The sequence below is a fragment of the Capra hircus genome, chromosome 8, assembly GCF_001704415.2.
Source record: "Capra hircus breed San Clemente chromosome 8, ASM170441v1, whole genome shotgun sequence".
Taxonomy (NCBI): Eukaryota; Metazoa; Chordata; class Mammalia; order Artiodactyla; family Bovidae; genus Capra; species Capra hircus.
Window position 1 is genome coordinate 89397235 of NC_030815.1, and position 18849 is coordinate 89416083.

At 37.9% G+C, this 18849-nt stretch overlaps 1 protein-coding gene across 2 annotated transcripts in view; it reads right to left on the minus strand.

The window, feature by feature from the left end:
• SPIN1 (spindlin 1) overlaps positions 4679-18849 on the minus strand; it is an 80570-nt gene continuing 66399 nt past the window's right edge. For both annotated transcript variants that reach the window (XM_018052525.1, XM_018052527.1), the window contains 3 exons: positions 17061-17314; positions 12137-12370; positions 4679-8200 (listed from right to left, as the gene is read on the minus strand). In XM_018052525.1, coding sequence (XP_017908014.1) covers positions 8001-8200; positions 12137-12370; positions 17061-17314 — 688 coding nt within the window. In that variant the 3' untranslated portion in view covers positions 4679-8000. The remainder of the gene's footprint in view (positions 8201-12136; positions 12371-17060; positions 17315-18849) is intronic.

Genomic DNA, 18849 nt, shown 5'->3' on the forward strand with positions numbered 1-18849 from the left:
AATCTTGAGGGTTATTTCTTTTAGCACCCCTGAAAAGAAAATGAAATTTTGTTGCAGTTTAAATAAAGCTGTTAGCATTACTTAAGAGTGTAGGACCCAATGTTAAAAATCCATACCAGAAATTAATGATGGAATGTTAAATACTAAGGTGAATTTTAATTGCCATAAATCTACACACCACCCCTGCGATCATGCAGAAACATAACTTTTAAAACCTCTCCAAAGAGGGACCGGTTTCAGACCATATTAGAGAAAAAGCAAAGGTGGTGATTAAAGACACAGTGAACCAAGGCCTCGCCTGGGGTGGGAGGGAGGAGAGTGGTCGTTACGCTTGCACGTAACAGTTACATTTCATGGGGCGCAACTGTCCTGGTTTAAAGACACATCTCCCCTCATAGGCGGCAAATCATTCTGAAAGTGGACGCTGTTTAAATTACTCTGAATTGGGCTCCTGGCTGACACCGCAAACCTCTAGCATCACGTTTAACAAAAGCACTGAGGAGGCAGTTCAACGTTCATGAACCCTGTGACAATGTGAGAACATAAGCAAAGCTTTATCCATCAAGATTGCCTTTACAGTCTACTTCTCAGTCACAATAAAACGGAAAATATGGAACAGCCACTAACCCTTCAGCAGTGCTTTTTATAACAATTTTTACATATGCTGGGAGATGCCAGTGTTCTGATAAAACATAAAAACGGAAATCTTCCCAACTGACGTTACATAAGTGAAACTAAACTTAGGATCTCAAAGATTATAAAATCAAAGCAAAACATGGCAATGCCTGAAATGACGGAGCCACTGCCTGTGTAAGGCTCTGCCACTCAATGAAATCCCAGCACCAAAAGGGACTCGTCCTTCCTGCATCAGGCTCAGGTTTGCATCACTGGAAACTCACAGGCATCTTCAGTATGTGGGGCAGGATCCTCCCTAATTAGATGAGGAAAAGAAGGTACAAAGGCTAAGTAATCTGCCTAAGTTCACACCAGTAGAAAGTGACTAGAACTCAGACTTGGTTCTTCTTTTAATGCTTTTTAGCACACTAAATTTATCCATCTCTATTATATAAAACCAGAATTAGTATTAATTTTTAAATAAGTAGACTGTAAAATATAATGCCCTCCCAATAAGATTTCTTTTCTATTGTAAGCTTAACAATAAGAAAATCCAACATGGTGCTACGGATTGAACTGCATTCCCTCAAAATTTACCTGGCACCTCAAAGTGTGACTGTATTTGGAGACAGGGCCTTTAAATAGGCCATGGAATTTTCCAGGCAAGAATACTAGAGTGGATTGCCACTGCCTTCTCAGGAACTTTCTGACCCAGGGATCAAACCTGGGTCTCCTGCACTACAGGCAGATTCTTTACAGTCTGAGCCACCAGGGAAACCCTTTAAATAAGCAGTTAAGGTTAAATGAGGTGGTTAACAGTGGACCCTAATCCAATGTGACTGATGTTTTTACAAGAGACCAGGACATGGACACAGGGAACACCATGTGAAGACGGAGGGAGAGAACACGTCTGCAAGCCAAAAACTAAGGCCTCGGGAGAAACCAGCCTGCTGGCATCTCAACCACGGACTTTCAGCTTCCAGAACTGACAGAACAAATGTCTCCTGTTTATTAAGCCCCCAGGTCTGTGGTGTTTGTTACAGCAGCCTGACCTGATACATATAATATGCAGAGCAGTAGCAGAAAAAAATCCTCCACTGGTCTACCACATGTAATTTGAGCAGAGCATGGCCCTTTTTAAAAAACTGCAATTATCAAATTTTTAAAAAGGGCCAGTGACAACAGCTTTTTTTTTTTTTTTACAAATGCTTGTGAATTAAAGAGACATCCAGTAATGGGTGTTAAGATTCCTGTGCTCTGTGTGATCGCCCCCTACAAACTGATCAGAAGCAGCGATTGTGGTTGTAGGACCACACAGACCATGGACTCCATCCCTTGAGACGTGTTTTCACTGCTCTCCTCTGCTGGACTGGTCTGAAAACGACCACTCCCTTGTCCTTCTAGTGTGACAGATCAGATTTGGAATAAAGAGAAATTCAGTGGTTACAACTACTTAGCCATGGTACTACAGGACATGAAGCAGTACTTTGCTCAAAACAGGTCCCCCATAAATCAGACACACAGAGAGTCCACCCCAAAGTCTAACTCTTGTGAGAAAAGCCGGGGTCACCAGGGACTACTCTCCTTGTTTTTCTAGTGGGAAAGTGCACAGGGCACAAGTGGTCACGTCCAGATTTCTTACAGATCCTGTAGGAGACAAATTCAAGGCAAAAGCTTTAAAGCTACTTTCACAATCAATATTTGAAGACAATTTAGAATGCTGAATTTCAATCTTCAGTTGTTAACTCTTCATGTTAATGTCAAGAGTTTTAAACAGTCTTCCTTCTCTACTTTTCATATCATGATCTATCTGCTCTGGTTCCAACATGAAGACACAGAATTCAAAAGCTCTATGTAATATGCCAATTCTATAAGGGATTTCCAGGTAGTTCACATGGTACTTCAAGCTCTTATGTTTTCCCAGAGGATGAATTTTCAAGGCGTAAGCTACAAGTAATGGAGGAGGATGGAGATAAAAACAGAAGCAAGAACGTGCCTAACCGTACACATGGCAGCCCACTCACCTACTGTTAACAGCCAACATAAGAAAGAAACGCATGCAAAGGGCCCAAACTTCTGGGTTGCTATCACTAGAGCTGACTGGTGTCAACAGACCACCTGGTCCAGTGCCCTTCACATAAAAATTAAGCAGAAAGAATGCAATGTCATTTTAAGTAAAATAATGTGCCAAGGCAGTACCCCAAAACCATCTGCCACTGATACCAAAAACTGAGTTTTATGGACAATGTAAGGACAGAGACTATCTAAGAATATCTGGAGAAACAGTTAACAGACTCACTTCATCTTCTGAAATTCAGCAGCCTAAGAACTTGAGAACTACACATAAATCCAGCAACCTAAGAACTATATCTATCTATCTATCTATGAATGACAAACTAATTACTCTAATTAGATAGGAGTCCAGGTTTAATAGGGCTATTAATTTAATGTTTGAAGTGTCTTGAAAATATAAAATAGTACCTATATTCTTGTGTTGGAAATTGTTAAAATATTTCCCGTATACTCTCTAAATAATAGATATTTTTGTATCTTTTATTAGCTGTCATTTTGGGTTATAATTCTCACTATAAAGAGACATAGCTTTCTAGTGACTTAATCACTCCACTGAAGTAATTCCGATGCAAGAATGAAGCAGCCTGCAGTCTTGACACAGTGTTGGGGGTCTGAGTTTCCTTTGCTTCTGTAATCCTGGACAAGGGACCCCACCCTCATCTCTTTTAGATAAGCACAACATGAAAAGACATCATGCCTTCTTCACAGGATTAAGAATGAAATGAAGGGCATTCCCTGGCAGTTGAGCAATTCAGATTCAGTGCTTCCACTTCAGGGGGCATAGGTTCAGTCTCTGGTTGGGGAACTAAGATCCCACATGCTGCGTGGCATGGTAAAACACACACACACACACAAAAGCCAACAGCAAAACAAAACACACAACCAAAACAAAAAGCATTAAATGAACTGGGTGGAAAGTGCTTGGTAAGGTACTTATTAAGCACTTTTGCTAGTGCTTTATTAGTGTCAAATGCTTTTATTATCACAGAGCTGACAGTACCAAATGAAGAAACAATGCAAAGTAAGCCCACCCCTGCAATTCTCCTACAGTGGTGACTGCTTTAGACTCAGTTCTTCAGTTTACAAGTAGCAGTCAGCAACCGCCCACCTTTAGACTACGCCTGCCTTGTTATTTTGGGGAAAAAATATTTCCGGAGCTGCACCTTCAGTTACTGCAATGAGTGATTTACCTCCAGGAAGAAGACTCTAAGATCTCACTCAGGGGGAACACCTATGCTTCCAGGTCCATCTCCTTCCCGTATCTGTCTGTGGCTCCTCCCACCAGAGCCTGAGCGGTGACCCTGCATCCCCCTGGCCATGGCCTTGGCAGTGGCCATTGTGGCTGCCACACCAGCCACTCTGCCAGCAGGAAAGGTGACCTGTCCCATCCCAGCTTTAACCACAGATCCTTGGGCCAAAGAGGGTAACATTAAAAAAAAAAAAAAATCTAATTAAGTGTAGGAATAACATAAATTCTACTTTTTCCTCTGATAAAATTATCCAGAAAGATAAAACAGGGTACATACAGTTTCAGTACTTATATGCCTTGGTGCTTAAAATGAAGATTTTTCACTACAGAATCTAATTGGTACTTAAGTATTAATAAAAACAATATGCAATTACAGCAAGAAAAGATATGAAACTATAAAACACATTATTTAATCCTATTTAAAACAATTCTTTTTAAGTTTAAAATTTTATGACAAATTGAAATTTCTTATTAATTGCTAATCATGAAGTTTAATACTTTGGACTATATAATATATTGGGGCTACTGATTATTGCCCCTTTCTTCTTAGGTAGTATTAATTATCATTCAAATAAAAATTCTACTTCTTTTTGTTCCTATATGTATACCTGACATTTACATTGGTGAAAAGAGGGAAAAAGGTTACTTAAAGTCTTCAAGTAAAACTTCAAAAAACCTTTTCACAGAAGCAGTTTTAACACATCACAGTCTGCTCATAAGCACAAAATTTGCAGTCAAAAGTTGCACATAAAGGGTTTATTTTAAATGTTTTAAGGATAGGATAGAGTTACATCATAATTATAAAAATTACTTACAGAATTAACAGCTTTATATTGTTTATACTTCTAAATGCAGAGAACAGGGAACTGTCTACACATTGTATAAAATAAAATTAAAATTAAAAATGAATTCAAGCTTGAAAGATGAGGTCATTTACCTAATTTTAAAATGCGAACACGAAGACCTCTGAACTATACACATTCGTTCAACTGCACTAATGATGGAAAATACAAAAAGCGCAGCATTTCCAAGGAACCACAGACATTTCAACCATAATTGTTTTCTGTTATAATAATTATTCCTGTTTTGTCTTTGGAGAACTTTCTTTTTTTAAGACAATCAGCTTAATAATGTTTTCAGGCACTACAATTTGTGACAATCAAAACAGTCTTCTAATGGGTCCACGGCGTTCAGAGATTCAAGCCCAATGCACTTCGGGGTTTGGCACGTAAAACAATAATAGAAATGAAATCTGGTTTAGAAGCAACTGTGATTGTTTTAAGAATGCACAGTCCCTTCAAATGCTGCAAGACATACACAACAGGAAAATCACCTTCTGTTGGCACTACATTTGCTTCACCAGTGCATTTATATCCTACAACCACTAAAACAGCACAGTTAAGCAAATATACAGAAACTGAAAACAAATAAAAACAAAGATAGAAAACAAAAAACCTAAATATATTTAACATGCAATTTTAGTTAGTTACATTGAACATTCTACTTAGAATAGAGCATGCAAAAAAGGATGGTCTGCTTTTAAGGTCTTCCTTTGAAGCTTTACGTGGCAGCCAGACATCACACACGCACACACACGACACAATAATACTATAGCAGGTCAATGAGAAAGGCCAATACATTTTATACAGAGATTCATGTCTTGTGTTGTCACAAGTCCCATGGTAATTTTGGAAATTAATGTTGTATTCCTAGAACAAGGAACCAACATTCCGATACCAGGAAAATGCAAGCAATGCATGCAGATCTGAAACATGAGCCTAAATGAAGCCTGAAATACTCAGCTGGGAAGCAGAGTTAGTCACGGCATCAGGAAGTGTGGTTTAAGCCACCAAAAGAAAAAGAATGGAACAAAAAAAAGGGGGGGAAATAACAACATAAAACCCCTTCCCCTTCCTTCAACCCGAAAGGCAATAAATGGAACAATGATTAAAATAATAATGATAACAAATCACATGTCACATTTATCTAGAGAGTGGCAGATCATGTGGTATATTAAAAGTTCCTAAAGGTACTTGCAGAAAAACCACAATGCAAGTCATTAAGTAATGCAAGAATTGTTTCAACTGATCCAACCCTCAAGATACCACCAAAGGACTTTGTTTTTCAGCCTATAGTCACTGTGTCCTGTTCATGCAGTGCACAATGGACAACTCACTCTCTTGGCCATTCGTGTCCTCTTGGACTCAGGGAGCTGGGCTCAGCCTTGAGACTCACATGCAGGAACTCTTACAAGAGCCACCAGCAGAACAGATGATAGATCTGTAGTGTGACACTTGTTTCAACCACAGAAGGAACACCTACGACCTAGGTACTCACTGCATGGAGAAGCTCACCCTTGACCACCCTGGGTGAGGGCACACTGCAGAGAACCAGGGTGCTGGATTTACATGGCGCACGAGGTTACCGTACACCAGCACGACACGGCAAAGCCTTCCTGAGTGAAAATGGGCATCATACAAACCACATACAGCATGGCCTTGAAACTAACATCAAGAACAGCTACAAGAGGGGTCACACAGACCTGGTGTTTGATTGCCAGCTTATGTATTTAAGCTTTCTGTGCAAATCTTAAGATAAGATTTTCAACCTCTACAAGACTGGTTTCACAAACCATCTTTCTCCCAGCCAGCTTTCAAACTGCCAGGGATCATCCAAAACAAAGTGGTAGGCTGATGTTTTGCTGCTAACGAACCACTTTTGCAGTTATATTTTAGTTCAAACAGCCTTGCAGGGAAGGTTTCAAAGGCTAAGGGCTGCTATCAGTCACACCCACAAACCAGTGCAGGTGACCAACCCTGATGTGGCAGGACCCACCAACTGGAATCAATCCACATTATTAGCACACCATGAGCAAGAACACACAGCACCAAAAAAGGTGTCAGGAATTTAAGCTGTTAATTGTCTAGATATTCTTTGAGGGGGAAAAGCCTTCTGACCATAATCATACACCAGTCGTAAGAGTAATAATAACAAAGGGATCCGAGAGAACTTGGTAAAAGACAACAATGCCATTCTTACATTTCTAATATAAAAGTACTATGTTCTTCCAGGAACCTACCAAATACACATAAACCACTGATATACTGTTGCCTTTTAAATCCATGTACTAAAACCCAGACTAGTACTAATTTGTACAAATAGTGGACCAAATGCGTCATCCAAAATACACCTGTATTACACAATGTGGACCAAGTACCTGGGCTTTGCTTTAAAAAAGTATTTAAGATTAAAAAAAATGTAAACAAAAAATGTACAAAGCTTAGAATTAAAGGCAGCCTTTTACGTAGATTCCTAATTGTTTTGTAAATTCTAATGTGGGTCATTAAACACCCACAAGTGATTCATGTTTGAATTTACAGTTTAAAAACTCTGGATTGAAATGGCGCTCTGAAATTCTGACTTTCAACACAAGCTGAATGTCCCCATGTTCTTCCTGTGCCTAGATTTAATTTTTAAATACACAGCAGTGATATAAAGTCAAGCACTCCTGTTAAACTGGAGAAAATTATTTAACTCCTACCTCAATCCACAAAGAACTGCCAATGAAGTGTGTGTGTGTGTGTGTGTGTGTACACAGATCTGTGTGTGTGTGTATATATATATTATATATGTATACACACAGATATAGATAGGTAGAGATATACATACATATATATCTTAAAAAAAAAAAAAGGCAGTAACAAAAATGCAACCAAACTATGCTTGCATTGTGGCAGCAGAATAAGTGTTAAGAGTGAAGGGGAAAGTGGATAAGATCTATTACGGTTTTAAATGACTATGATACTAGCTTAATTTTTACCGGACTTGCCTGTAACTCCCTTCCAAACAGACAGACTTCTTTTAAGAGGAAGGAGTTCCTTACACAAAATGCTTTGTGTTCACATAAATCTGTACGATTCAGAACAAAACCAGTTCTGCTGGCAGAGATTGTGGGTTCGCAGGGACATTTAAGCTTTCATTAAACTGGAAAGCAATCAAGTCTTTATGTCTACAAATTATACATTTAATAGTTCCACAAATTTGGTAAAGTTTGTGATGACATCTAGGATGTTTTCACCAAATCGTAGACATAAATATGGAAATCATCATCAAACTTGATGAAATAGACAGATGGTTTGGCTTCTACTTGATGAATGACCATGCCAGTCCTTTTAGAGCCATCTTCTTTGGCATATTCCACTTGTTTGCCCACCAGGCTGTCCACAACTTCTCCCGGTTCCCTTTCTGCTGGAGGTGAATCATCTATATTTAAAGGGGGGAGAAAAAAAAAGAATTGAGTCAGTTTTTAGATACATACCAACTCACATATTTTAATAATTTTTAAAAATGTTTTTGATATCCTGCATTCATCTTGATTTTCTAGACCAAGAGTCAGCAAACTTTTTCTTCAATGGCCAAACAATAAATATTGCAGGCTTGAAGTCATATGGTCTCTGTACCGACTACTCAGCTGTACCTCTTTGTGATGACACATCTGTGATGACACAGATGACACATAGATGAATGGTGTGACTGTGTGCCAATAAAACTTTATTTACAAAAATCTAGATATGTAAACAATTTCAAAAATCATAACCAGAAATTCCTTCGGCTCATATTTAATTATAGCTATAATTACCTAATGAAGTAATAAGGACTAAAAGAAGGAAAAGGGCAAGAAAAAACTAAATACAGTTCACCCTTAAACAACAGGAGTTTGAACTGTATGGGTCCACTTATACCGGGATTTCTTCCCAACAGTAAACAGATCTGAAGTTGGTTGAATTCATGGATACAGAGGAATCACAGAAATGAAGGGCTGCCCATAAGTTATATGCAAATTTTCAACTGCTCAGAGGGATCAGTTCCCTGCCGCAACCCCTAAGTTGTTCAGTTGTCAGCTATAATATCATCTTTCTTTTTCAAAAAAAAATTTTATTGACATGTGAGTGAGTGAAGTCGCTCAGTCGTGTCCGACTCTTTGCGACCCTGTGGACTGGAGCCCACCAGGCTCCTCAGTCCATAGGATTCTCCAGGCAAGAATACTGGAGTAGGTTGCCATTTCCTTCTCCAGGGGATCTTCCTGACCCAGGGATCAAACCCAGGTCTCCCACATTGCAGGCAGACACTTTAACCTCTGAGCCATGAGGCTGATTTACAATTGTTATGTTTTATAACTTCTTAAAAATAAGTCTGCACTGGTGATTTCCCTGGTGGTCCAGTGGTTGAGAATCCACCTTCCAATGCAGGGGATGCGGGTTTGATCTCTGGTCAGGTAACAAAGATCCCACAAGTCACAGGCCAACTAAAGCCCATGGGTGCCGCAACTAGAGACCACAGGCTCTGGAGCTTGCACACCACAACCAGAGAGAAGCCTGCACATTTCACAAGGAAGATCTCGCACGCCACAACTAAGACCTGATGCAGCCAAAAATACATAATAAATCTAATTCCTTTCAGTGGAATTCTTGCTTTACTTTGAAATGATTTTAAAGCAGACAATGCCTACTGGGATTGCTGAGAATGTACTACACACTTAAAATGCCTAAGAATCCCTGCCTTATCTTGGGACTCCTTAAAGCTTTTTTGCCTCAACTTCATTTCATTACACATGGTCCTCCTAACCCAGTTTCAAAATAAAAGAGATTTCTCATGCTATAAAAACAGGTGCTAGGTGAGTGCAACTGAATCTCAGAGGATGAACGGGGCACCTGAACGTTTTTAAAAAGTCCCTAAGAAAATCCTGAGTGTTGGAAAACATTGCTCACCCTATGACCTAACAAGAACTCTGTAAATTCTAGGAAAACACATAAAAATGAGAGCAAATTATCACTATCAACAACAAAGAAACAACGTACAAAGGGGAAAGGGGGCTGGCAAGGAGATGGCGCTAGGCAGTTGGATTTTTATTTTAAGAAACCCCTTACTGGTCCTGAGTAACTTTGTTGCTCCTTTCCTATGGAGCAACAGAGAGCCTGCAAGTAGGACGACCAAGTATCCTGGTTGTCCATGCTTATGCCAGTCATCCTGACACACTAGTAGCAGTGTGCCTTTTAATTTCCACATGTATCTTGGTCTGGACCATATCTTGTATTTACATTAACAGCAGTTTGCTCTTTGATTATAATAAATTCTCTCACTGAATGATATAATCCAGAACCTGCAATTCTGATCTCACATAATACAAATAACCCACATGAGCATGTTATCAGTTCTGGAGGAGTAAAGAGGAAATCCAAGCTGAACGCTTCTTCAATAGCGCTCTTCCATCAAGTAGCAGCATCATACCACACCACACTTTCATGGCACCTCATATGGATGAAGAAATCCCATATACATGACTGCCATACGTTTTATAGTAACCATGAATGAAGCAAGAGACTCAAACAAAGGCCGCCATGGAGCTCTTTGTACCAGAACATCATCAGAGATTCTAACAGCAAATAAACTTGCATACCACTCGAAAGAAAGGAGTGAGAGGATAAAGACATGGTCAGTACAGGCAATGGGTAATGTGCAAATGACCCCATACTTTCTATTATCAAGTCCACAGCACCTGCTTTAGACCTTTCTCTACAAAAACGTTAAGAATTTCATATAGGTTGGAGAAAAGCTTTTAAGGAATGCTCTCATCACTAAATTTTTGCCTATATAAACACTTTCCATTATACACTTGTAACAAATACACACAAACTAGGAGGAAAAAAAAAAAAAAAAAAACCTCTAAGAAGGCAGAAGTCAGGGCCAGATGACCATGAGTGGGTTCACTGAGCAGCATGTTCAAAGGGAGAGCTTAAAAAAAAAAAAAGACACAAAAACAAGGAGAGGATATCACACTGTTAATATACCCATTGTCTATCAGCCACATTTGTCTAAGGCCAAGACTTCATATGTTTAAGGAAAAGCTATTGAGTAGTTAAAAAAAAAAAAAAAGGCTTACCTAAAAGTGAAATTAAGAAAATAATTCTAGTCACAACAGCATCAAAAAGAATGAAATACTTAGGAATACATTTTAAAAGTGCAAAGCTTAGAAAACTACAAAACATTATTCACAGAAAAAAAAAATCTCAATGAATGAAAAAACATCCCACGCTCATGGGTCAATAGCTTAACATTGTTAAGATGGCAATACTCTCATGCCAAACTGACCGAGAGATTCAACATAATATCTAACACAATCTCAGCTGACTTCTTTGCAGAAACCAACAAGCTGATTCTAAAATTTATATGAAATTGTAAAGAACAGCCAAAACAATTCTGAAAGAAAAGAAGGAAGATTCACACTTCTTGATTTTAAAACTTAAAGAATGAAGTTGGACCTGACATCACATCATAAACAAAAATTAACTCAAAAGGTATCAAAGATCCAAGTAAGAGTTAAAGCCCAACATATTCAAGGCTTCTAGAAGACATGAGGTAAATCTTTATAACCTTAGACTTAGCAAGGGATTATTAGATATGACTAAAAAAGCATGGGCAACAGAAGGAAAAACAGACAACTTGGATGTCATAAAATTAAAAACTTTTGTACTTCAAAGAAGGCTATCAAGAAAGTAAAAAGACAACTCTGAGAAAAGTATCTGCAAGTCATGCATCTAACAAGAGAATTGTACCTAGACTACTGCCTCTAACTCAGTAACAAAAAGACAGCAGAACTGAGACTGCAGGCCAAGACCATGAATAGATTTCTCCAAACAAGACACACCAAAGGCCAGTAACACAAGAAAAGATACTTGACAACTTATAGTCATCAAAAATATGAAAACCAAAATCACAATGAGGTATCATTTTACTACCACCAGGATGGCTAGATTCAAAAAGGCAAGTTCAGAGACGAACGAATAAACAAAATATAGTGTATCTACTCAATGGAGTTGTATTTGGGCGTTAAAAGAAATGAAGTATGGACACACACGACAACATGGATGAGCCTTGAAAACACTAAGCTGAGTTAAAGAAGCCAGTTAAAGGACCCCAAATTATATATTCTATTCATATAAAAACCCAAAGTTCAGAACAGGGAAAGGAAAATATTCTTGACAAGAGGGTGAATAATTTTACAACCTAACTAAAACAATCACTTATCCCTAATAATTAAATATTTCAAATGTATCCCCATAAGAATTAATCAAAGACCTTGTTTTGAAATTCAAATTCCTTTTGAAGTATCAAAAGTAAAAGCTGTCGATTTATACTTACTAGAATCGGGCATAATACGAAGGTCGCCTTCTTTATAATCATCTAACAGCTGGTACATGTATAAGACAGGATCTTTCTCATAGGTGATGTAAAACCATGTGTTCATGATAGGGGCGCGTGCTAAGACCATTCCCCTCCACTCGTCTTTAGAGCCATCCTCTGTCTCAAACATGTGCTCCACTGCTTTGCCAATCATTGTGTCAGCTAGGTGCGCATCACTGATTCGAGATGTTGCTAGGGACGAAAAAAGCAAACGATGATTTACAAAATATGCACTGTGAAGACTGAACTTACTCAAAGAAATGATTCTGAAATACACTATCAGGCTTCAGAATCATGCGGAGGGCTGTACGAAGGACAACCACCAAATTCACATTACTGACCCAGCCCAGGATGGATTCCATGGAATTACTATGCCCCAAAATCATGTTACTGAGAGAATCTGTTTTTCTTTGAATTCATCTGCTCTTGGCACTGTACTTAATTAAAATTTTAGCTGTTTATTCAAGGTATAAAGTATTTTGGTTACAATAAATTTTTTAAATTATTAATTATAGACTTACAGAAAAGTTCCAAAATTAGTATTGTCCCTATATAACTTTCACTCACCTTCCCCTTACATTTACAAAATGGTCATTTATTAAAATCAAGATATTAACCTTCAAGGCATAGGTTTTTACTCTTGCCCCTACAATCTATTTTTTTACAGTAATCAGAGTGGTATTCGTGGCAGTTACACCAGATTATGTTGATCATTTGCTTAAAATACTCCAGCATTTTCCTTTCATAATCTGAATAACAAACTGTTTCTCCAGAGCCAAAGCCCCTCAGCCATCATTCCCTGCTGGTCCTCTGCCCTCCTGTTCTGTCACCTCCCTCCTACTGCTTACACCTCAGCAGCATGGGCATCTTTTTCTGGGATGCCCTTGGGCTGACCATGGCCCCCACATCCTCAGGGGCTGGCTCTTCCTGAGCAGGTGTCCTCCCTGAGGCTCTCTAGCACCATGTAATGAAAAGCGCCCCACCGCTCGGTCACCTGAGTTTTATTTCTTAAGGACATTCACCACTATCTATAATCATCTTGTTTTACATGTTTGTTTATTTGTTTTTAGACTGCACAGTGATGACAGCAGAGGCCTTTCCCATCTTATTTTCAATACTGTGATCATATGGGTTCAACACTGCTGTGTGAATTAATTATTTCAGAGGGAAAGCAGGTTGTTCTAGATTGTCGTTAGAAACACAGGTGAAAAATGACAAGCTTCTTTTCTAATACTGAGATAATTATGGAGGAATCTATTGATGTTAAGATTTTTCCATTCTTCATATTTCAGATAATTCTTTAAGGAAAAAAAGGCACTCCTACCTCATTCATGAGAGCTTCTATTTTTGTTTAAAGATACTGCTATTCAATTTTATCAGAAAGACACTCTAAATACAAATGGTAGTTTTGTTTACATGTGCAATAATTCCCAAAAAATAACAGATTCTCTGCTGCACAACACTAAAGCAAAATCTCACCAGTTTCTCCAAACCAGAAGGTATCAAACTTTCTGATCTCAGGACTCCTAAAATTTTTAAGTATTTGTTTATATGGATGATAAATATCAGTATCAACTATTTTAAAAATTATAAATGATGTATCTAAAGATATTTTAAGATACTCACAGAAATACATTTTTAAGGAAAAATAACTTTTCTAACAAAATTTTTATATATATCTAGCTTTAGAAACAGGCAGCTAGACTCATATCTGTTTCAATATTCAATCTTTTTTGCATGTACTTTTAGTTGACGATTAAAATCACAAAGATATGCTGTTGAAAAAGTATTTTATTCGTCTTTTCAAATAATTCTAGATATTCTTCTCTGATATCACATCAAAACTCAGCAAGTCTTGATTTTCCTTAAAGGCTAATTGCACTGTAGAATCTGAAATCATTATCAATAACCTTCTGTCAAACTATTAAATTAAAATTCGTCTGCAGAATACATAAAGAATTCCTATAACTCTGCAACAAACAAAACAAACTGAAATAATCCAATCAAAAAATGTGGGCAAAGGAACAGGTATTTCTGCAAACATGACATATGAATGGTCAAAAAGCAAAACCAACAGAAAATAACAAATATTGGGGAAGATGAGAAATTGAAATCCTTATGCACTGTTGGTGGGACTGTAAAATGTTAATGGACACTATGGAAAAACAGTATGTATACAGGCACCTCAAAACAAAACTGCTGTATGATTCCACTTCAGGGTAAATGCCCAAAAGAACTGAAAGCAGTGCTTGAAGACATATTTGTACATCTATGTCATAGCAGCACTATTCACAATAGCCCTGGAAGAAGAAACCCACCAAGAGTCCAATCAAGGATGAATGGGGAAAAAATGTGGCATACACATACAATGGTATATCACTCAGCCTTTGCCTGGAGAATCCCAGGGATGGCAGAGCCTGGTGGGCTGCCGCCTGTGGGGTCACAGAGTCGGACACGACTGAAGCGACTTAGCAGCAGCAGCAGAAAGGAAGGAAATCCTGTCACATGCTACAACATGAATGAACCTTGAGGACGCTATGCTAAGGGCAAGAATCTAGTCACAAAAAGGCAATACAACATAACTCTACTTATGATGTACCTAAAGTTATCATATTCACAGGAACAGGATGGTGGGTACAGGGGCTGGTGGGAGGGGGAAAATGAGTTGTTTAATGAGGAAAGAATTGCAAAATAAAAAAATGTGGAAATCTATTCCATAACAATGTGAATATACTTAACATCTCTGAACTGTATACTTGAAAACAGTTATGGCAGTAAATTTAATGTTTTGGGGCGGGGGGGGGGGTGGGGAAGGAAAAAAAATTTAATGTTTTGTGTTTTTTTACCATAACAACAAAAAAAACCTGCTGGTCTTTGAATGGATCTTTCACCAATACATGATTTGGTAACATCATGCACTGTTCATATCAAAACTATATTCACTGAGCTATGCAGATCTTTGGAAACCTCAGTATATAACTGTGAAAGGATGAGAGTGATAAAGGCAAATTATACCTTAAGATTATTATGAATTTTGATCTCATAAGGCACATGAATATGCTTCAGGGAACGTCAACAGTCCTAGACCACACTTTGGGAATCAGTACTCTGTGATGTCACTTTCTCTCACTTTTAGCTTAAGGTTATGGAAAACAAAACTAACTTAAATGTACTGCCTAAAGCAAATTAGGAAAAACCATTTTCTTTCTACATGGAATATAAATGAAGTCCAAATAACTTTTCAGAATAAAGTATCACAGGGAATACTATAATTAACTGATAATTATATTAGGCATATAACATACTGCTGCTTTGCAAACAGGCCTTTGGATTTCCTTTTGAAAATTGAACTAGAAAGAAGAACATTAATAAACCCTTAAATCTCATCACCAGAGACACTCATATATTTCTGGATATCTTGGTTGGTAAAATCACTGTTTTTTAATAAATCAAGCTAAGTTTTTTTGCTCTATGATCACAAAAGAACTAACATAGGTCATGTGGAAGAATGCAGTAAAATCTCAAATAAGCTAGCGGTCTTGCCCTTGAAGGGGTCAGAAAAAGAATTATGATAATTAATGAGCACAAATAATTGATATAAAAGTGAGGGTACTTTTTAAGCCCTGAAGGGAAGACTCTTCCCTGTTAGTTTCTGATGTGGGAAATGGACTGCTCTCAAGATCAAGAGGAAAGAGGACATGCCTCACAAGGAACAATTTGTTCAGTCACACTTAAAAGAGAGAAAATTTAAAATGCCAAAGATTTACTATTACACAATTAGTTGCCTGTAGTTAAAAACACAAATTTAAAGACAGACTTCTGTGAAAACAGAACTATATTTATATAGGATGAGTAAAGACAACATCTGCTATCTAAAGTGAAGATTAAAAAGTAACTTGCTGCTCTGCTAAACTTAACCTGATGGGGAAGCATTGTCCCAGGAACACAAGGGTAAAAACAGAGGGACAGGGGACTGGGTAAGCTTCTTCCCTTGACAATCTGATTCCAAAATTCTATCCTCCAGGTACAGAACTGCTGAAGCTATATTTGTAAAAATACAGGCTTTTAAAGGACAATTACAAAAACATAAACCAGATTCAGGCAATGGCAGCATCACTGTAAAAATGCAAATACTCTGAAGAAAGGAACATTCATTTGAGAGTATTCTATTGCTCTTAAAAATAAAACCTATTTTACTTTATTCTTAAAAATAAAACCAGTCATTATGCCTAAGGTATGCAAGGCAAAACTGATTCATATGACATTTAAAGTCATTCATAGCTCCTATGACCATCTGTGTATATAAAAAATAAACTGAGACTGTCATTAAAAAAAAAAGAAAAAAAGCCATTCATTTCCCACAACCCTTGCAAAACAAACCCTTAAAAATATAATAAAATTCACATGCAATGGTTGTTTAAATTCTGGCTGAAAGTACAATGATCACTTTTGTAATAATACACAATGAAAGATACACTTCACCTAAAAGATTCTAAAATAAACACATGAAATTTTTCTTAACTATTGTATGATAAAATAAGTATACTGAATATTTGAGCTAATGAGAAATACTCTTACCCATCAGAGTCCAGATAAACTGTGAGCAAAATGTGGGAAATAATCATATTAGAAATTATTAGATTGTCAACTTCTTAGGGAACAATTTTATACATCTTTATATCCCTCACAGTTCCTCTGAACTGTGGTTTCAGGACATCTGTTCAGCAGTTTTCATGGTCTTAGGTGACTGATTTAAATATGTATCAGAAGTACTTATTCTCCAGTAAAAAGACAAAATACCAGTAATGCAAATAATCAAAAAGCATCCATTTCAGAAATCCTTTTTAAAGCATATAACACACAAATAGTAAAGAGAACTTACCAACTCTATCAGGGAGGACTTCAAGCGCAGAAACTCTTTCATCTTTATTAAGTTCTAGTCCATAAACACAGTCAAATCCATCGTATTTTATAAGATACAAAGAAGGGTTTACAGGCACCTGGTCCAGAACGGTTCCTTTCCACTGGGTGACAGGGCCATTCCCTTCCTTCCACCCATGCTGAATCCTGCAGCCTACGATGTTCCGCCGAGGCTGGGAAACAGGTTTGCTTGGTCCCACACTGCTCCGATGTTTTCTGTATTCACACATATACACACGTAAGGTATCTTCTCAAAGTATGCACTCCTACCAACACAACTACTGCTACCTAGCATGCTCTCATCAGAAATGATCCGGTCCTGTGCAGGCTAACGCTGCCACACCCAGGGTTCAGGTGGCTCCAGCCAGCCATCTCGCAGTCCCATAGCCTTGCAGTGGTGGCTCACAGGGGGCCCATTTCAAGCAACAGGAGCTCCCTGTGCACCTTAAGTGTGGAGGCAGAAAAACACAGGCCTAGCCCGTAGCAACTAAGCCCTAAAATTAAGCATCAGTTTTTCAGCTGAATTTCTTTTAATGCAATCAACTTATAGTTATCCAAATTAATCAAAGAAAGACAAGGGCTGACTACATGAAATACTGCATGTGCATATGGCTTTATGAAACAGAAATCCATTTCTTGTCAAAGGGAAATGTGTAACTATTCAATTTCAACCATTCTTATGCCCACATAACTTTATTCCCATTGGCTTAAACAATAAGAATAAACTACACATTTCACTTTTTCTTAAACTAAGCCCAGGCTGGCTTATATTCATGCATCTATACCATCACTACTTCTCTAGAAAGCACATAACCTTCAACCCTTAAATCTGTAGCAAATAATGTAATATTAAACATTATTCAAGTGACATACATCAGTTACAAACAATTGAAAAACCTACATACAATGTTTACAAATAATACACCTGGCTCTTGATGTGAGGGGGAAAAAACCTTCATTTCATGGAGCAATCCAAAGACAAGGGGCAAGACTCAGCTTGAATGAAAGCTGAAGGCCAAAGCCATGATGGCACATGGATATATGCCAAAAATGAAAAAATTTAGAGAGCAGAAAAGAATTGCTTTTCTGCTACACTTTTATAGGCATAAAGCTCTCATCTGGTAAACCATAAAAGTGGGAATAAATGGCATAAATACAAATGTACCTTAAAAAAAAAAACAAGCAATTTATTATAGGATGTAATATTTAAAATTACAATTATATATATTTGAAGTAGAACAGCTTGGTAAACTTAGTGGGTTTGTAAGCAGAGAAAACAGGTTATATAGCAAACCATTAAAGCTGCCTTAATAAGGCCTATAATCAGTTGACACAATCCTTTACCTAAGAGAGGGAACACCATTTGGGGAACATCTCATAAGGAAAACTTCTCCAGTCGGACTGTAAAAGGATTCACAAATTACATACAGGATTGTTGAGACCATGAGACCAGAAGACACTGTGTCTGCCCAGCCCTTAAGGCTTTGCACACACCCAGCCAAAAGGCCTTCCAGGAAAGGCAGAATCATGCACTGAGGCCATAAGCTGAGACTAACATCCTGAACAGGATGAGGCCCGGGGATAAAGGAAAGATGAGGTTCAGGTGCTAGGCAGACCTCAACAGGTAATACAGAGGAGACCACACAGAAGTGTATTAAGTGTGCATGGGAATACTGAAGAGCTCTGCAGCACAGACAGCTCTCCTGGTATAATGTCACCCCTTCCCATGTACAAGAGTCTCAGGAGAGGAC